At 46.5% G+C, this 21,595-nt stretch overlaps 1 protein-coding gene across 3 annotated transcripts in view; it reads right to left on the bottom strand.

The window, feature by feature from the left end:
• BCAS3 (BCAS3 microtubule associated cell migration factor) overlaps nucleotides 1-21,595 on the bottom strand; it is a 4,343,716-nt gene that overhangs the window by 1,322,299 nt on the left and 2,999,822 nt on the right. For all 3 annotated transcript variants that reach the window (XM_078679810.1, XM_078679809.1, XM_078679811.1), the window contains exon 21: nucleotides 6,850-7,046. In XM_078679810.1, the coding sequence (XP_078535936.1) occupies nucleotides 6,850-7,046 (197 nt within the window). The remainder of the gene's footprint in view (nucleotides 1-6,849; nucleotides 7,047-21,595) is intronic.

Genomic DNA, 21,595 nt, shown 5'->3' with positions numbered 1-21,595 from the left:
CCATTGTGTCATTGAGACAGGGATGGAGAATTATTGTCAATTTTGAACTATTGAACATGTTTGGTTAAGAAGCGAACTAGTTGGGGGCCATGGGCCTGCTTTAGAGTTTAGCCACTGAGATACTCTGCCACAAATGTGGTGGAGTACCCTATCCTCAAAACTGACAGCCCGTCCGCCCTGTGTGAAGAAGAGAAGGCCATCAATGTTTTTGCCAGTGGTGCTCCTGCAAGTGGAAACTTTTCACCAATGGCCCGATGGACTTGGGGCCCTTGGTGTAAGTACATCACATTGTCCGACCTATTTAGAGTAGTCTCGTGTACTTTTGTTTCTCTTCTTGACTGCCAGTAAAAGTCTGGCGATTCAGAAAAGAAAAAAAGAAAAATGGCCCCACATCGTCCCTGGGTCATTAGCCTTTTGGTTTACAGAAAAACTCCAGCAGAGACACAGCAGGCACTCAGAAAACATTCAACACCACAGAGGTTACAGCAGGCCACCCACCAAACTCGAAATCAGGCCTTATGTCTTCAATGCCATACAGCTGCCATCATCTAGGATGTAGAGTGCATTATCGCTACCTAAAGCAGTGCAGTTACCATACTACTGCCTTTTCTAAAGTGGGACTGAAACTCAAAGGGATAGTTATCCACAATGCTTTAAGTGTGTTGTGTGGCAACACAACTCTCAAGCACTTTTGTTAGACAGGATAGACATGAAACGGGTCAAAAATGTTTAGATCCCTTGGTCTGTTTTTTTCAGTAAAGAAGTAGACTTGGCAAATATCTCGAAAACTGGGGACCCCTCGTTGAGCAAGACAGAGAATAATCAGGTTGGTTTTTTGAGGTATATGATGTGGGGTTAAGTCTTTGGCTGCATTACTCAGAACAGTGTCCAGAAAGCGTTTTGAGGGTTCGACTTTGGTTATGATTTTACTAGATCACTTTTAGAGAAAGGGTTCAAAATGACCATTTGGTCTTACCTTTGCACAAAAGATTGAAGTTTTTCTGAGAGTAAGGTACAGATAATTCTATTGAGTAGACTAATCAGACGTGGCCTTGTGTCTTCAATTTTTAGGGGATGGTAAGGGTTGTTGGCAGCTTTGAGTATATCAAAGAGTTGTTCTGGGCAGTTATCAGGGATGTTATATCGGTAGCTTTGGCTTTGTAAATGTTTATATATGTCATTCTTATACCTTCTTTTGGCTGCCCTGATGGTTTCCAATTGAGATGGGGAGGGTGATAGTTTCCTTTTGCTTTTAATCACTCTCAGAGTCACATTCTCCAAATAACTCTTTAAAAACAGGGGGCAGAAGATTTGGATATTTTCTGATTACTATTAAGAGGGGATAGATATCCAGAGCATCCTGAGACTATTGGTGGGGACATTAACATCAATGTTGGTGCTAATAGGAGAAAGGCAGTTTAGAGCAAGGGCCGCAGGAGGTTCAGATCAAGATTCTTAGCGTCTCTACATGATAAAGCTTTTATTTTCGTTAGGCCACAGATGAATGAGGAATACTGCAAACGGAATCAAGCATTAATTGGACTAATCAACAGGCATCTGGTCATTTGCTGAGATAAATTCCTTTTTTGTGATTAAGAGGTGAAGGGTCACCAATTCGATGTGTGAAGCTTTGTAATAATGCTGGGAAAGGTAATTTCTAGAATGAAATGATGAAAAATTGTTTTGTAAGTGAATGTGAATAGTACAATGCATAGACAATGTTGTAAAACGCAAGCTAATCATAAACAGGAGTGGAAAAGCTTTGAAGTTTATAAGCGAGATGACGAAGATGGAATCTGAAGCCAGCATACAACATACTTTTCAGAATCTTCAGAGTGACGCCCCTAGATAATGCATGTATCTAGCCGATACCTCAGGGCCTCCAATAACATAAAGCCAGAAGGTGGCACATGCATGGCCTATCAACCACAGAAGGAGGATAAAAGTAACAGCTTTCTGCAGAGCATAGCATCATACTGAAGGGGTGTGCGAATGAGAGGACAAAAGAAAATACTTTGGTCAAAGGTGCACATATGATGCCAGGTATACAAGAAACCCAAAAGGCCTTGCATGTTTGCAAGTAAGGTGCATTAACAAGAGAGTTATTTTTAGGGGGCATATACCATGCAGCTGTGATGAAGTTTACATGTAATCATTGTGGTTGCAAAGTACAGGTTTTATTGAAGGAGAAAAATGTTGTAGTTGAGGGCGCTTATTGGACGTGTTTTGTTATTCTTTTGGAGGAAGGGTAAACTGGCGCAGTAGCACTGCAAATCATTTTTAAGGTAAGAAAGTTTTAGAAAAAACATGCACTTTCCTCTTCACCAAGAGGTGAAAAATCAGGAGGAAATGGCAACATATATAAAGTTGTCAACTCCAGAAGGGGATGTGTTTCGCTACAATGGTATTCTAGATAAGCATCATTATGTGGTCCAATGCAGTATGCTCTGTTCAAGGTTTGAAGCTCTTTTAGTCCAATTGAAAGTAAGGGGAGTAGGGAAGGGAACATTTTTGTAGCTTTTTAGGGTTAGATTTACAACACTTTTAAGCCTAGAGCCTTTTTACAACCAATTGACAGCTTTTGTATGGCATGATTGCAAAATGTTTAGAACCTGGTGAACAACATTTCAAAATAACATTTTTGATACCCCTTAAATAGTGCATTTCAACTAAATGAATATCATTAAGAGAAAATATGGTCACGTTTTCTAAGCCAACTGTGCAGCACTTATAATGCCCAGACTGGTGGAGCAAATCGCACAAGTTACTGACCTTCGGTAATGATATATCTGTAAGAAACAGTAGTTAGTGTTAGATTCCTTACCTTAGAATATCCCCAGGCGTCAGGCTGGATCCGGAAAGTTTTCGTCAGCAGTACCCTTGCGCGTCGGTAGGCGTCGTCTGCGGCTCCGCATCCGGAGTACTTAGACGCGTCCTCGCGCGCTGACGTCAGTTCTGTACATAGCTTTTCACGCCAGGAACGCAGAGCCATGCAAGTAACCAACACTGGTGCCATGAAACTAGGGCCCTCAAAGGGAGATACCTTAACCCTAGATATCGGTTCGCAGAATGGGGAGGATGGGTGGGGCGGTAAGGAACCTAACACTAACTGCTGTTTCTTACAGATATATCGTTACCGAAGGTAAGTAACTTGTGCATCTGAAAGAAACAGGTTAGTGTTAGATTCCTTACCTTAGAATAGATACCCCAGCAATACCCGATGGTGGGTCTGCGAACTAAGATCACACCAGAAAGTCCTAGAGAACGGAACGGCCGAAAAAGCCATCTCTCCGGACTTGGCTGTCCAGGCAGTAGTGCCTAGCAAACATGTGCAGCGAGGCCCAGGTAGCTGCCTGACAGATGTCCTGCATAGGACTCCCCGACCCAGGGCAGTAGTAGCCGCCGTGGCCCGAGTGGAATGGGCGCGCAGCCCCACAGGAGGCTCCTTTTTTGCCAAGGAGTAGCAAACCTTGATGCACAAAACGACCCACCGAGAGATGGTCCGCTTGTGCACCGCCCGTCCCTTCTTAGCGGCCACGTAACCAACAAAGAGCTGGTCGTCCACCCGGAACTGGCGTGTGCGATCTAGATAGAAGGAGAGCGCAGGTTTTGGATCCAGACGGTGGAGCCTCTCTTCCTCCTTCGAGGGATGCGGAGGCGGAAAGAAGGTAGGCAAGGTAATGGACTGCCCGATATGAAAGGCTGTAACCACCTTGGGCAGGAAAGAAGGACCAGTCCTCAGAACAAACTTGTCCGGATGGACAGAGAGGAAAGGAGGCTTAGAAGACAGAGCCTGGCGCTCACTCACCCTCCTGGCAGAGGTGATGGCAACCAGGAATGCAATTTTTATAGTCAGAAGACGAAGAGGACAGTTATGAAGTGGCTCAAAGGGTGTGCACATCAAGTAAGTCAGTACAAGGTTCAAGTCCCACTGACGCATCACGATGGGAACAGGAGGGAACATGTGTGTGATGCCTTTCTAGAATCTGTTTACCACAGGGGACTTGAAAAGAGAAGGCTGATCAGGAAGCCTTAAGAAGGCTGGAGTGGCCGAGATTTGATAGTGCCCAGAGCAGAGCCCTGCTGGGCAAGAGAAAGAAGGAAGAGGAGAACCTCTGAAAGGGGGGCAGAAAGGGGATCCACAGCCTTTGCTGTGCACCATGCCACAAATTTGTTCCACCTGCAGGCGTATGCCGTCTTTGTAGAGGGACGCCTGGCTGCCAGAATCACATCACAGACTTCAGGAGGCAAGTCAAATGGCCTCAACTGTCGCCGCTCAATCCCCACGCATGTAGGTGGAGACTGTACAGGTTCGGGTGGAGGACAGTCCCCTGCTGCTGCAACAGAAGGTCCTCCTGAAGAGGCAGACGAATCGGGGGATCGACTGACATTCTGAGTAGCTCCGGATATCAGTATCCCCGTGCCCAGTCCGAAGCCACAAGGATGACTTGGGCCCGGTCGAGTCGGATCTTCTTCAGCACTCTGGGCAGAAGTGGTATAGGCAGAAAGGCGTACAACAGACCGCAGCTCCACTCACGACGCTGCCACGTCTGGGCATACCCTTCCCACATAGGGTGAACAGCAAAAAACACAAGATGATGGATGGAGCGTTGCACAATGGCAAAACATTCACCCCCGGTCACAGATCTAGGTTTAATCCATCGTTATTTTGCTCACCAAGTCACCCCAGTTCAGACATGACCATATGCCCAGACGTGGGTCCCGTGCTCACTAAGCCACTGGAGTCAAGCTATCCTGGCTGAAGACGGCTGATAGCCTGAAACCGGTCCTAGGATGCTTGATTCGGGTCTAGGGAAGACATGGCTTGGCAGTTCGGGCTGGACTGTTCCCATGAGGCACAGGGTCAAGACTGATTTGCATATGGCCATGTCTGAACTGGGGTGGCTTGGTGAGCAAAATAACGATGGATTAAACCCAGATCTGTGACTGGGGGTGAATGTTTTGCCATTGTGCAACATTCCGTCCATCACCTTGTGTGTTTTGCTGTTCACCCTACGTGGGAAGGGTATGCCAAGACATGGGTCCCGTGCTCACTAAGCCACTGGAGTCAAGCTATCCTGGCTGAAGACGGCTGATAGCTAGAAACCGGTCCTAGGATGCTTGATTCTGGTCCAGGGACGACATGGCTTGGCAGTTCGGGCTGAACTGTTCCCATGAGGCACAGGGTCAAGACTGATTTGCAAATGGCCATGTCTGAACTCGGGTGGCTTGGTGAGCAAAATAACGATGGATTAAACCCAGATCTATGACTGGGGGTGAATGTTTTGCCATTGTGCCACATTCCATCCATCATTTTGTGTGTTTTGCTGTTCACCCTATGTGGGAAGGGTATGCCCTGACTTGGATCCCGTGCTCACTAAGCCACTGGAGTCAAGCTATCCTGGCTGAAGACGGCTGATAGCTAGAAACCGGTCCTAGGATGCTTGATTCCGGTCCAGGGAAGACATGGCTTGGCAGTTCGGGCTGGACTGTTCCCATGAGGCACAGGGTCAAGTCTGATTTGCATATGGCCATGTCTGAACTGGGGTGGCTTGGTGAGCAATATAACGATGGATTAAGCTCAGATCTGTGACTGGGGGTGAATGTTTTGCCATTGTGCAACATTCCGTCCATCATCTTGTGTGTTTTGCTGTTCACTCTATGTGGAAAGGGTATGCCCAGACGTGGGTCCCGTGCTCACTAAGCCACTGGAGTCAAACTATCCTGGCTGAAGACGGCTGATAGCCAGAAACCGGTCCTAGGATGCTTGATTCCAGTTCAGGGAAGACATGGCTTGGCAGTTCGGGCTGGACTGTTCCCACGAGGCACAGGGTCGAGACTGATTTGCATATGGCCATGTCTGAACTGTGGTGGCTTGGTGAGCAAAATAACGATGGATTAAACCCAGATCTGTGACTGGGGGTGAATGTTTTGCCATTGTACAACATTCCGTCCATCATCTTGTGTGTTTTGTTAGATGCTTAATGGCTATTTTCCTCTTACTTGCCAACATTAGGTGTCAATGCATTGGATTGGGCACAACGTTTCTGTCCTCAGGGTAAAAGCTGAATACATGATTCTGATTACTGACAGGGAGAAATAGAGGCATATTGGGAGCTGATGCAGGTCAAGTCTAGTCCCAAGAACATATGGGGTCCGGTCACAATTTCGTAATGTGAAGGCAGGAGAGGGAATCCTTAGCTAGTGAAGTAGGATTTGAAGGGATCACTTAGGCCTGTTTAGCTGTGTTTGCTATTTGTGATGTCTGTTCTGCTTGATGCGACCTGCCGTGTTTCTTGCAAGCATCAAACCAACTTGTTGACCAACAATGCACTACTGAACACTGCCTCTCATTTTTTCCGGTAACATGACTGATATGGCCTGCCCAGGAAAGTAAAATGCGCTGTACGAGCGGAATGAAAATGTATCTAAGCGCACTACTATGCATCTATTTGTGTATCACCGATGTTGTCCTACTATGTCCTCTAAACTTTACCTTGATTTGCTCTGCATTTTGACGTTATTTATTGAATAAAATCAGATAAAAGAAAAAAAGTGTTCAATAGAAGAACATCTGTTAATACATAAATTAATCCACTGTAGTCTGAGCATGTAATGGTATGCATGTTGTATACCCCCCATTCTCTCCTAAAGATCTTTACCACATTTAGGCTTACAGTCTGCATCATCTACTACTAGCACAAGACTCAGTGTCCTTGAGAAACAGTGTTTGAATCGTTAGATTGCCTAACAACTGACTACTTGGGCAACACACGTGTAAATAAATAGGTGCCCCTTAAAGTCCATTTTCAAATGGTGCTCAATTTAATTGACTTCTCAGTACCTTACCTAAGACTGTTAAGATCAAGATCATCCGTGTCAAATTCGAGAAGAGGCTGAGGAGTGTCGCTGGGGCCATGCGACTGCAGGACTGAAGAGCTGGATGAAATCACTGTTGTCTGCCCCGAAGGATGGATAGTCTTGAACTGAAATTGAGGGCCCATCCACAGCCGTCGGTGAGGACCAGTGTGTGTCACTATTTCAACCTAGAAGCATTGAACAAAAAATTACATGAAACACCAACGTTTCAACATTGTATAAGGTCACAGCTATTTTTCTTAATTTATTTGAGGGAGGTAATGTGTAAGGATTGTAAAGTAGTTTAGAAAGCCTGACTTGAAGAGTCGTCGAGGAGACTATTATCCTGTATTTAATCATTGTTTCCTCTATCCCTTAAAGCAACAAACACAAGGTTATTACATGTACAAATGTAACACACCTATACCCCCTACAAAACTGCCACACATCCACAAAAGGCTACACTCAACACGCAAAAATAAAAAAATTGCACACACATCGAAAAACAACCACGAGACAAAAGCCACACACTATACACAATCTACAAATTTACAAGGAGGCCTCCTGTCACAATTAGCTTGCTTGACCCTTGAAGCTACACTCTCGAATATATATCCATTCCACCTGGAATATCAAACAGACCCCTTCTTTCCCAGCATTCACACCTAGCCACCCCTCTGTCGTTTCAGACCATGCCATCTTGAGTGACCACACTGTTCCTGTTGACCATGACCACTTTCATAGCCTTACCAAATCTAGACTAACTTTTGGTCAAAACTCCAAGCTTGCAAATCGTGACCCAATCTGCCACCATAAATTCAGGTTCCTCAACTTTCCATTTAGCATCATAAGCACGCTTACCTTCCCCTGTTTCTCTTACACCATTGAGGCCATTCCTTCGTTCATCCTACTCTCAATTTTCTTAAACTGCTCTTTCTTGAACCACAAGGGACACAACTTTGATACGGGGTCCCTACCTTTAAGCAGTTTAAATTGACTAACTTCTGTGGTGGTATGAGAAGTAATCCTGCAGTTTGTCCTTCCATTCTCATTCAAAATCACATGCCCACAAAATGCTCTACTTCAACACATGGGTGAAAAGTTCCACCTGTCCATTTTCCAGAAGGTTCGTACAACGTGGTGGTGACATAGCTGATGTTGCAGTATCTAAGAAACTTTCCATCTCATGTGACCTTAACTGAACACCATTGTCAGTGATAAGAAACTCAGGGTGGTCTTCCTGACCAAACAGCTCCTTGAAGAACTCAATTACTGCTACAGTGGTAACTTGAGAAATACGTTTTACTCCGGCCACTTAGAGTTGTAAGCCACTAGAACCACAGCAAATCTATACTCATGGGGTAACGAATTAAAAGGAGCAGAAATGTCAAAACCTACCTTCTGTCATGGAAACTCCAGCCACTCAATGGGACACAAAGGCACCGGAACCACTCTAAGCATCTTTTCACTATTCACACATACTTCACGCTCTTGTACAAACCTATCCTCCAGTTTATCAAGCCCTGGCCACCAAAACGTTGTCCTTGACCACCCTCTTCATGTATGATAGTTCCAAATGTCCCTCACGGACTAAAGAGTTAGCACCTGATTTATATCTTGGCAGATCAGGTCCCGCTGTCACTTTTTCTACGGTTTTCCCGCCCGCCGACATGGCCTGCCATGATTCAGATATTGGAGATCCATAGGTGAAAGACCGCTACAGTCCTGCTGCCAATACCAGGAATCTTTTCCCGCATTAACAGCACCACTGCCAGAAGCAGCTGGCGGTGGGACCTCAGCCAAGAGTCTCACCGAGTTGATTACAATGTGCTTTTCCATCAACACAACTGTTGCGGGAATCCCTCCTACTTTGAGTTGGTGGAATCGAAGGGAATGAGGTAAAAGCGTAAATTTTTCCTGCTTCCCGCTTCCGTTTCTGTCTTGTACCCCAAAGTCCAGGTCCCTCCTTTGCTGCTCCGACTCCACCACGGAGGACAAACGACTCCGTTGTTGACGGGGTCTAAGGTAAGCTACTTGTACAATTGTCCTACTATGAATCGTGTGTTGACAACTGCTGTAGCCTTGTGGCTATTTGTACTGCTCTTACATGCAATATTTTTCTTGGGTGCAATACAGTAGTGTTCATTTTCCTACTTATCACTGTAAACTGAACACACCTGTATTGACAATTAAAAAATAATTGTTGTTGTGGTGCTAGGGGGTGTTGTGCTAGTGTTGCCTGAGGGTGGGCATTCAATAGAGTGTGCATGTTATGTGAGTGGCATGCAATGTGTAACACAAAGGCACATAACACATTGCCTACATATGCCTTTGAAGCAAACATAACACATGTGTAATGACACATTTATAAGTTGTACTTATCAGTCTTAAACACCACCATGGTCTCACTCCGTCACGACTTTGCCATCAGGAAACTGCCAGCACAACGGGAACATCTAAATCGGCCTACAGAGAAGACCACTGCTACGGCGGTGAATTAATGAGCGGACGGGGGCCGTGACTGAACCACGCCGTCATGAGCACACGCCGCCCGTGACTCATGACGGCGTGGTTACGTCACGAGCACCGAAGCGCCGCGCTCACTTCCTCCCACCCGTGCCGCGGCGAAGGGGTTAAGATCTAAATCAGGGCCAGAATGCAATCCTGCAACCCAACAGGTGATATGCACTTTCAATCCTTAAATGACATCCCTCCTTCTACTTTCAATTCCCCAGAAACTTTCCAGTAAGGGAATAATTCAGCTGAAATCTTCTTTCTTCTCGGCCATCCTTCCTTTACGAATTCCCAAAATATTGTGAATAACACATCACCTTCTACAGAAATCTTCCACATTTCCTTATGCACACCTTCAAATTCTTTGGATATCCCATCTGCAATGCTGGCTATTACCTCTGACTCTCCTGCCTCATCAACATTTTCTTTATTGTCTCATGGTAGCCTTGACAAACAGTCAGCAATGACATTGCTTTTTGCAGGCACATGTTCTACTTTGAAATTCTACTCCTGGAGTCTGGATATCAACCTTGCAATGCTCGCAGTGGCATTACATCCCCTCCCCCACCAGGAGACAATACTCCAACCAGAGGTTTGTGATCGGTTTTTAAGATGAAACGAGAGCCCCATACATAATTGCAGCATAATATCCTACGTTGACGACACCCACCTCATCCTCTCCCTCACCAAGAACTCCATCACCACCAGACTAAACTTCCAGGAAGGAATGAAGGACGTCACATCCTGGATGAGCAGCAGCTACCTGAAGCTCAACACGGAGAAGAAGAGGTCCTTGTCCTCGGACCCTCACCCTCCGCATGGGACAACACCTGGTGGCCCACTGCCCTCGAAAACCCACCCACCCCCACGGACCACGCCCGAAACCTCTGCATCATACTCGACTCCTCCCTCTCCATGACCAGACAGGTCAACGCTGTCGCCTCCACCTGCTTCATCACCCTCCGTATCCTCCGAAAGACCTTCAAATGGATCCCCCCCAAATAAAGGACGACCGTCAACCACGCACTCATAACCAGCAGACTGTTATGTTATGTTAACTCATATTTGTAAAGCGCACAGCTACTCCATGGAATGGACTACAGAAACGCCCTCTATGGCGGGATCAACAAGTCTCTGCTCCGAAAAAACTCCAGACCATACAGAACACCGCAGCCAGACTCCTTCTCGCCATCTCTTGGCACGAGCACATCACCCAACATCTACGGAACCTTCACTGGCTCCCTGTTGAGAAGAGAGTAACATTCAAGATACTCACCCATGTCTACAAATGCCGCCACAACACCGGAATCCATTTCCTCAATGTTAGAATATCCTTCCAAGTACCCAAGAGGAACCTGCGATTCGCCGCCCTCGCCGAACCCCATTGCATCCGCAGAGCAAGAACAGGTGGAAGAACCTTCTCCTACATTGCAGCCAAGACCAGGAACGAACTCAATATCAACATCAGACGCACCCCCACCCTGCACATCTTCAGGAAGACCCTCAAGAACTGACTCTTCGATTGATCGGAGCTGCTACCCCACTCTAGCGCCTTGAAACCCTCATGGTTGAGTAGCGTGCTTAAAAATGATTGATTGATCTCTCACATTAATGGGTACTCCTTCGCACTTCTGTTTCACAGGTAGCGCCCCACTCTTGAGTTTAATGCGGTGAGAGTATCCCTGTAAATTGCCCAACCTCCCAATGAACACGTCAGCAAACAGAAATTAACCAGGCAAAAGCCTCAGGATCACTGATTACTAAGACTGGCACCTTGCTGGGTGGATTCAATATGATGCCCAGCTTGCACTGATTCTACCATCCCAAAACATTTACATCTTTCACTGCCACATACAACTTAATGCATACTTCCCTTGAATGTTACAACTACCTCAGTATAGCCTTTCATTTCAATGGCAGGCCAACCAAACTTTGAGCCACAAAACCTGACTCTTTAAAGTCATCTTGAGTCATGGTTTCACTAAACATTTCCACAAAATATTGCTCAGAGATTATTGTTCAAGGAGACCCTGAATCCGCCATGAGTTCCAGATCTCTGTTAAGAATCTGAACTCTGCACTTAGGAGGTTTGCTAACCTCCATCTCCCCCTCCTGAGAGTTCAAGAATAAAACTATCCCCTTTTCCCTCTCCCTCTCACTGTCTCCACCACAAGCACACTTTACACAAGATACTTCCCTCCCCCATGCCGCCCTACCGTTGGATGAACAAATACCTTTCTTCATCTACCCTTCCACAAGTGCAAAAAATGTCTCATCCGTCCACATTTAATGCATTCCTTTTCAATGCCAGGACAGTGAGGTGGGGAAACCAATTGTCTAAGACTACTACACTAAGCGTTTTGTCATACTTCTTTCTTGCGTGTTCACTTCTGCATACTGAATTATCCCCAGCTACAAACACTTAATCAATCATCTTCACACTTCCTGCAGCACTATCTTGCACAGACTTCATCCATTTCTCCAACTGCTTAATGGTTTTCGCAGTGGTAATGGCTTCCGTTCAACTTTGAGTCTCCCATTACACATAACTGTTCTTGTACCTTCTTATTTTTAACATTTACAATTATCCGGCCCATCATCATCTTATCAGTAATAGCTCCAAAGTTACAGTGTACGGAAAGCCCTCTTGAGGATGTAAGAAAGTCATCAAACAATTCCACTTCACACTGAGCTCTGATGTAAAACTTGAACCTGTTCAATGCAACACTAGAAGGAGGTTTAAACCTATGTTCCATTCATAACAAGGCATCCTAAAACAGATTCAGATCTCCTTCTCCCTGTGGAGGAACGTGTGGCAACATTTTAAACGTCAATTGGCTCTCCAAGCCTAAGCAGTGGAGTAAAATAGTCTATTTCCTCTCCGCTCCCGGTTTATCCCCATCAATTGCTTTGATATATGTGAGGAACTCCTCTTTCCATCTTGCCCAAAGTATGGATGGATCCCCCTTGTGTTGTAAGGATTTCACATGAGATTCAAATTGCATTGTTATGCAAGAAATGTGGATTATAACCAGAAACAGACACCTAAAATTGATCTTGTATAAGAGTATGTATGGAGAAACTGCACAGAATTCAAAACAGTAGAATTATACTTCAAAAACAAAGAGTCAACTAAACAATATGGTGAACAGACTTGTAACCCCTACCCTGCCGTGTGCATCAGTGCGATGTACTTTGAGGAACAACATTTCAATGCTGTGCACAGTGATGTGGCAAACCAATGTATATTTGTTAACAGCTGTGCGCATCGGCACTGAAGACAAAATGCTGACTGTATCCTGCGTAGTCAGTGTGGCCACCTGTCGGAAGTATTATGCACCAAACATTTAATGTCAGGTGCAGCTGACGGCTACACGTCAGCTTTTGTCCTGTATCAAAAAAACAATTTGAGATTCCAACAGGATTTAGGGCAGCAGTCTAAAAACTCCGTCTGTTCGCCCCATATAAACTATACGCATGATTGAAAAAATTATTTTTGTTCACTGTTTTGGAAATTTTTTCTACATGTATATTTGTGATTTTGAAACACAATTTTTTGTATAATTATATGTTCATTTTTTTAATGTTTTTTTCACTGTACAGAATATTAATTTGTTGTATAGTATGTTGAAAAATGTATGGCAATACGTGAAGTTGATGACGTTTTTGCTCTGCCTTTAAATGTTTCTGAGATATGACTGAAAAGAAAAATGACACAAAAATAATTGTTGGGATTTACTAATAAATTATGTTTATCCTTTTTCAAAAATCTGTTGTTTGAATTCATGCTAGAGGTTTAGGTAAAACCCCCTTGTTTGAGAAGATTACGTGGCTCAACCTACCCTCTATCCCATTGAGCCAAACCCCCCCTTTGTTCTCCAAATAAAAAATGGCACCACTGATGGTATCCTGTATCGTCTGCGTGCCTATACGTCTGCGTCTACACACGTCCACGCTCTTCGGATGCCTAAGCTGCTCGTCAGACATTGCCAGGCTACATTCTTTGGCCACCACAACAACTACTCCCACCGTACGCTGCATGCATTAAGAATGTTGGTTGACTGGTCTCTTGGCAACAGATCCTACGCTCCACCACACGAGCTGGAAGGGGTAAGGTTTGAAAGATGCGACCAGCACAAATTTGAGGCAATGGTTCAATGTACCCCAATACCTGAGGCACGATCAACAATTGAGATGAAGGCTGTACCATGAAGGCACTAAATCCAGCTCAAAGAGCTAAAATATAGCAATCAATAAAATATTGAAAAATAGGTTCCAATAATTCAAACAAGACGGCACCACTCCGGTGCTGTGTGTAAAGTAGAAAGTGCCTATTCAGCTCGCTTCCAGTGTTGCAATCAAAATAAGGCATCCATGTAAGGTTGCCAAACGTTTACTGAGAGAACAGTACAGTACCTGCCTACAGCCAAGTCAGACAACTCATAACTCCACACAATTCTAGATCCAGAACCTAACAGAGGGACACTGGCAGCAGATGAATAATGAAATAAAGGCAGTGCCCTTAAAGCAACAAACACAAAGCACCAACACAATCTAAAACCAATAACAGAAAGTATATATGAACATGTAAATAAGTAACACTTTGTTATCAAGGAGCTGCTGATTAGTTCTTCCTGAGCACTGCTATTTGGCAGACAGTAGAGGTGAAGGATGGCACATCAGTCTCTGCTGGTCAAGGTAGGGAACTGTCTAGTCCAGGCCTGCCCTCCGTCTGCCCATAATTGCTGCTTCAGGAAGGATAATGACGGCCAACACAGATATCTCACACTTTATTGTGCCAGTAATGTAGGAACTCATTTACTTCAGAATTACCTTTTTAGGAAAAATAATATATTTTCCCATTTGTTTTGAGCCCTGTTCGCATTTTTAGGTCTCGCCTGTCGATGCGCATGCGCATCGAGCAAGCGAGACTATGGGGGCTTATCCACTCTTTGTCCAACTTGCAAGGAATCGTGGCGATTCCTTGCAGTGCCCGTGACTTTTAAGCTCAATGCGCATGTGCATTGAGCTTAAAAGCGCGTGCACATGCCCCCAGCCGCCTGCCTTGCCTACTCTCCCGCCCCCTCACTTCTTGATTGCACGGCCGCTAGGCCGTGCCTCCCCTACTCCTCCTCCTACTCTCCTCCCCTCGCCGTCTGTTCCCGCACTCCTCCCACACCCCCGCTCCGCCCCCTCCCCTGCCTGCCGCGTCGCATTTCTCGAAACTGGTGAGTCTATGTCTGTGACAGGAGGAGCCACGTCGTCTGTGTGTCTTTGTACCCACAGGTGTCCAGAAGTTTGGCCATGTTGTTTTTATGTCCTCGGAACCAAGGCCTGCTTCGATTCAGAGATGCTCGCGCCTGCCTTGCCTACTCTCCCGCCCCCTCACTTCTTGATTGCACGGCCGCTAGGCCGTGCCTCCCCTACTCCTCCTCCTACTCTCCTCCCCTCGCCGTCTGTTCCCGCACTCCTCCCACACCCCCGCTCCGCCCCCTCCCCTGCCTGCCGCGTCGCATTTCTCGAAACTGGTGAGTCTATGTCTGTGACAGGAGGAGCCAGGTCGTATGTGTGTCTTTGTACCCACAGGTGTCCAGAAGTTTGGCCATGTTGTTTTTATGTCCTCGGAACCAAGGCCTGCTTCGATTCAGAGATGCTCGATCCCAAGTGTTTCTTCGGAGCCAATGCGGGGTTAAAGTTTGTTTGGTAGGGCTGTGACGTACCGTGGCACGGTGGGGAAAGTGTTTGCAAGATTTTCTTGGCACGTGAGTGAGCGCAACACTTCAAAGTCAGTCACATCAGCAGATGTTACGGGCACCCGGAGCTCACAGCCACTCTCTCTGCCCGCCCGCTCTCCACTCCATCAGGCAGCCAGCTTCAGGAGAGCAATCTGCGGGGTGCCGCCATTTTGTATAGGGTAAAGGCTCAGGCGCCAGCATCTAAAAGTTATATTTAAACAGCCCCCTCTCGCAGCAATTGTGTACTTGCAATGTGTAGATCTGGCGCTCGAGGCAGCGCGGTCCGCCAGCCCCAGGCACCTTTGCGTGCTTTGGTTCGTTCTCCGCAGTTTCCCACAGCTGCGGCCTTCAGTCTCGCTTTCCGCCTCGGGCTCGATTTTAGCAGCGAGATAATGGTGCTCGGCTGCGGCTGGTTCAGTGTCTCCCAATCGGGTCCCACCTTCCTCCGGATCTCGCCCAGCGGGACACTTTTCGCTCCGTTGTTTTTCGTTCGTGTGGCCACCAAAGCTTACCCCACCGTGTAGAGTGAACAGCACGCCAGTTACAGCTTGTATTGCAGGATAAATTAAGAGGATTAATCCCCCGGTCGGCGGAGCTCGCTCACATGGCGGCCATCTCGCAGCTCGGCTAGCCACGCCCCCCCAATGAATCACCGAACTTAGTGGAGAATGAATCAAAATAGAGTGGGACATCACAAGAAAAACACACTCACACTCACGCAACGTCACACACCCGAAGCCTCACACCCCCTCACTCACACTCACCCTCACACCCCCTAACCCGCACACCGCCTAACGCTCACACCCCCTAACGCTCACACCCCCTAACGCTCACACCCCCTAACAATCACCCCCTAACCCTCACCCCCTCACTCTCACCCCACACCCTCACCCCCTCACCCCTCACCCCCTCACCCTCACTCCCTCACCCTCACCCCCCCACCCTCACCCTCCACCCTCACTCACCCTCAACCCCTCACCCTCAACCTCTCACTCACCCTCACTCACCCTCAACACCTCAGCCTCACCCTCACTCACCCTCACCCTCACTCACCCTCAACCCCTCACACTCACTCACCCTCACCCACCCTCAACTCCTCACCTTCACTCACCCTCAACTCCTCACCCTCACTCACCCTCACTCACCCTCACCCACACTCACCCTCCCTCAACCCCTCACCCTCACTCACCCTCAACCCCTCACCCTCAAACCTTCACCCTCAACCCCTCACTCACCCTCACTCTCACTCACCCTCACTCAGCCTCAACTACTCTCACTCACCCTCAACCCCTCACCCTAACTCACCCTCACCCTCACTCACCCTCAACACCTCACTCACCCTCACCCTCACTCACCCTCAACACCTCACCCTCAACCTCAACCCCTCACCCTCACTCACCCTCACTCACCCTCACTCACCCTCACTCACCCTCACTCTCACTCACTCTCACTCACCCTCAACCCCTCACCCTCACTCACCCTCACTCACCCTCAACCCCTCACCCTCACTCACCCTCACCCACCCTCGCCCTCAAACCCTCACACAGTGCAATAGGTCTCAGACCATTTCAGTTAGAGCTTTAAGAAATGTTTATGGCTTTTTTTATTTGTAATTCTTTAGCATTGGCTACAGGAAACAAAAATGCTAAACATTTACAAAAAAAACCCATAAACAATTCTAAAAGCACTAACTCTAATGGTGCGAGACCTATTGCATTTCCAATGCTTGTTTCCTTTATTCGAGTTTTTGTAGGCATTATGAAATGCCAAAACCTTACATCACAAATTCCCTTTTCGAACATTCACATTCTTCTACCCTGGAAAACACCTAATTGATCTTCCTCAAATAAATATGCCAACTTGTTACTCTCTGGTTTTGTGGAACGTGTACACCTAATATATTTATGAATAACACCAACACGGATCTTCATTGCCTAAAGCATTTCACCAAGTATAATATTAAATGCTTTTGTATACACTCACACAACTGTGCCATTTGTATTAACCACTGTGTATGGAAAAGTTTTAGGAACAGGGTTCTAAGATTAAATTGAAGCATAAGCTGCTTCTGTATATTATATGCAAATGCTTACAAAATGGACTAAATGATATTAACGTATACAGTGATCAAAAGTTCAGAAGTTTGAATCACATGGCAGACTCAGCTGTGCAGCAAGGACACCACCCATGGGCGTCGTGAAACCCTTGCTTTAGCAGCAACAGCAGGATTGAAGTACTTTACAGTCCTCTTCTGTCTGCAACTTGAAAGACAAAAACTCATAATTAACTCTATAAGGAAGAAAGGACGAAGGATGGGTTGATAAAAAAGGGAACGGTGGATGGATGAATGATTGGCTGAAAAGATAGGTGACTGAAAGCATTGATGAGTGGGTGAAAGGATGGATGATGAGTGGGTGAAAGGATGGATGATGAGTGGTTGAAAGCATGGTTTGATGAAGGAGGGATGGATGAGTGGGTAAAAGGATGGGTAGGTGAAAGGATGGATGGATGAGTGGGTTAGAGGATAGATGGGTGGAAAGGTTGGCAGAGTAAATGGAAATTTGAGATGATGAATGGTTGCGTGGATGGATGGCAGAACAAATGGAAATCTGAGAGGATGGATGGGTGGGTTAAAGGATGACCGAGTAAATGAAAATCTGAGGATGGATGAATGGCAAAGTAAATGCAAATCAGACTGGATGGATGGACAAAAAGATCAATTGATGACTGGGTAAATCAAATGAAGGATGTATGGGTTGGATGGATGGATACATGCATAAGAAATGTGTTACTTACCTGTAACTGCAGTTATCCAGTATTGGTGTCTTACATAGATTCACATGCCTGAATCATTCCCCGTCGTCGAGACGGGAGTCTCAGGTACCTAGAAAAGTAATGTCCTATAGACATATATAGAGAGAAGTAGGCCTAAGGGCCTCCCCTTAGTAGTCTATCTGTGTCCTTTTGTAAAAAGGACCAAACTCTAGAAGAGAGCCAATCAGCTATCACCTCCCTCTAGAACCTTCCTGTCAGGAGCCTCAGTCTCTCAGATTTTCGTACCCACCAAGCTAAGTAGGCCTAGCACTGATAGAAAGATAGGTGAGTCCTTCCAAAGGAGGCGGGAGGGTTGCATGTGAATCTATGAAAGACACCAATACTGGATAACTGCAGTTACAGGTAAGTAACGCATTTCTTATCCAGTATTATGGGTGTCTTTCATAGATTCACATGCCTGAATCAGAGTAGCAAGCAATATCTTGTGCACATTTCTGATGGAGCATCTTATATAAGTCATTAGATAATACATATCATGCGACTATAAACCATCATTATACATCAATCAGAAGCAATAACAGAGAAATGTGCATACCAGAAAAGGATGGAGGAAGGTTCACCTTACTGGAAAATATGGCGTAGCACTGCCTGCCCCACCGCAGCATCCTTCATCAGCTCTGTATCCAGGCAGTAGTGCCTGGTGAAGGTATGCGGCGACTTCCATGTTGCCGCCCTGCAGATGTCGAGAACTGGCACACCTGCAAATAGCGCCATAGAAGTCGACATGGCCCTTGTAGAGTGCGCCCTGATTTTAGATTGCAATGGCTGTCCGGCTCTGTCATGGCAAAAGGCAATCGCCGAAGAGATCCATCTGGAAATGCTTTGTTTGGTAAGCGGTAGACCCTTCCTAGGCCTACTGAAGGCTATGAAGAGTTGGTTAGATTTTCTGAAATGTTTGGTTTTATCAATATAAAATGTTATACATCTCTTAAGGTCCAATGAGTGCAGTGATCTCTCAGCTGCAGTGCTGGGATTTGGAAAGAATGATCTGAGAATCACAGGTTCATTTAAGTGGAAGTCCGACGGGACTTTAGGAATAAACCTAGGGTTGGACCTTAAAATCACTCTGTCATCCCTAAACTGCAGGAAAGGGTCTTGAATGGAAAGAGCCTGCAGTTCACTGACCCTCCTTGCTGATGTAAGTGTCAGGAGGAGAGCCGTCTTCCATGAGATGTATTTCACGTCTGCCCTGTGAATGGGTTCAAAAGGGTGTTTCATCAGTTGGTTAAGAACCACATTTAGGTGCCATGTTGGAGGTATCATCCGTGGTCGAGGAAAAGATCTATAGAGACCTTTAAGGAACTGTTTTATAAGTCTACTAGACCAGAGAGATGGCCCTTAGATGTTCTTTTAAACCTTGAGATCGCCGCCAAATGTACCCTTATGGAGGAGTGGGCAAGGCCCGACTGCGCCAAGTGTAGCAAGTAAGGTAGTATTTGTTCAGGAGAGGTGGCGAAGGGACGTAGACCTTTGTCTGCACACCAGATGCAGAAGCGTTTCCACTTTAGGGAATAAGTCTTGTTAGTGCTGTCCGCTCTTGCCCTGGCTAGGATGTCTTTACAATCCTGAGGGATGTTCAGAGTGCTGAATTCTCGGTACTCAGGAGCCAAGCCGATAACCTGAGAGATTTCAGATCCGGATGTTGAATCTGATTGTTGCTCATCGTGAGCAGAGATGGGTGTTGACGTAGATGGATCGGCGGCTGCAGTGAGAAGCGATGAAGGTCTGTGAACCAATGTTGCCTCGGCCAGAATGAGGCTTTCAGGATTAAAGTGCAGGGTTCCTCCTTCATCTTTCTGAGAACTCTGGTAATCATTGGAAATGGCGGAAATGCGTACGCAAAGATGTTGCGCCATGCGATGGAAAATGCATTTCCGAGAGACCTTGACTGGGGATGCCAACTTGCGAAATTTTGGCATTTGGTGTTCTCCCTGGTCGCAAATAGGTCGATTTGCGGCGTTCCCCACGTTGAGAAGATGTGAACTGTTGTTCTCATGTCTAGCTCCCATTTGTGCGATGAAGACCTCTGTCTGCTCAGGGCGTCTGCTATGACATTGTCCTTGCCTGGGACGTACTCCACCCTCAACGAGACATTGTAGAGAATGAGCCAATTCCAGATCTTCTGAGATTCGCGAGATAGTGTTAGCGAACGCGTCCCTCCCTGTTTGTTCAGGTAGTGCATCATCGTGGTGTTGTCGGTTCTGGGGAGTTCTTGATTCTTGGCAAGAAGGACTGCAAGGCTAGGAAGACTGCCCTTAGCTCCAGCAGGTTGATATGGAGCTGTGTTTCCGGTTCTGACCATCTGCCGCTGATCCGCAATTCCTGCAGGACTGCTCCCCAACCCTCCAGGGAGGCGTCCGTTGTAATGACATGAGGAGCTGCTGGAAGCAAGAACGGCAATCCCTGCGAAAGGTTTTCGAACGACCTCCACCACTGCAATGCCTTGACTATTTGCATCGTGATCTGCATGCGGTCTTCGAATGACCCCGTGCATTGCATCCACTGTTTGGACAAAGCCTCTTGGAGCAGACGCCTCCGGAGGAGACAGTGCGGTATGAGCAGAATGCACGAGGACATCATTCCCAAGAGGGATTTGAAGGTACGGACTGGTAAAGTTTTCTTTGAAGCCACTGATGAGGCCAGAGAGACGAGTCTGCGTTTTCTCTCCAGAGATGGGAATGCCTTTGCAGCTTTGGTATCCAGTGTTGCTCCGAGGAAGGTAATGACTCGAGAGGGATGTAAAGTGGATTTTTCTTGATTGAGTGTAAGACCCAAGTGCTTGAAGAGATTCAGACAGGCGTTGGAGGATTTGGTTGCGCCTGTCACGGATGGTGCCTTCACCAGCCAGTCGTCTAAATACGGGAAGACTTGATGGCCATGCTGCCTGAGGAATGCAGCCACCGGGGAGAGATACTTGGTGAAGGTCCGGGGCGCAGACTTGAGGCCAAAAGGAAGGACACGGATCTGATAGTGCCGCCCCGCCACTGCAAATCTTAGAAATTTCCTGTGATTTTTGTGGACTGAGACGTGAAAGTATGCGTCCTGCAGATCTAAGGACGTCATGTAATCTCCCTACTCTAAGAGACCCAAGATCTCCTGAATCGTGACCATGCGGAACGATTGCTTTTTTAAGAATGCATTGAGTGCCCTGAGATCTATAATGGGCCTCCATTTCTTTTCCTTCTTTTGAATGAGGAAGAAGCAGGAGTAAAATCCTCTCCCCTTGTGAGCTGTTGGTACTCGCTCTATTGCTCCTTTTTGTAGCATAATTGAGATTTCTTGAAGAAGCAATCGCAGGTTTTTGTGGGGCATTGGGCGAGGAGGGGTTGTAGGAGGGATATTTTCGAATTCTATAGAATGTCCGAATTGTATTAATTGGAGGACCCATCGGTCCGTTGTTATTCTCCTCCAATTGCTGAGGAATTGGGTAAATTTTCCTCCAATTTTCAAAGAAGGAGATGAGGGATGGACTGGCTGTAGGAATAAGTCATTGGCGTCCGCCAGTGGCCTTTCGTTGGTTCTTCCCCTAAAGTTGGACTTTCCAAAGGAGGACTGTCTGTCCTGCTGTTGTTGTCGAGGTTGGTATTGTGACTTGCCTTAGCTGTAATAATACGAGGATCTATTTTGATAATTGCCTCTGTGAGAGGTTTGTC

This window comes from Lissotriton helveticus, chromosome 3_1 (assembly GCF_964261635.1).
Source record: "Lissotriton helveticus chromosome 3_1, aLisHel1.1, whole genome shotgun sequence".
Lineage (NCBI taxonomy): Eukaryota > Metazoa > Chordata > Amphibia > Caudata > Salamandridae > Lissotriton > Lissotriton helveticus.
Note: the sequence above shows the minus strand (reverse complement) of the source record. Positions and strands in the feature narration are given on the sequence as shown.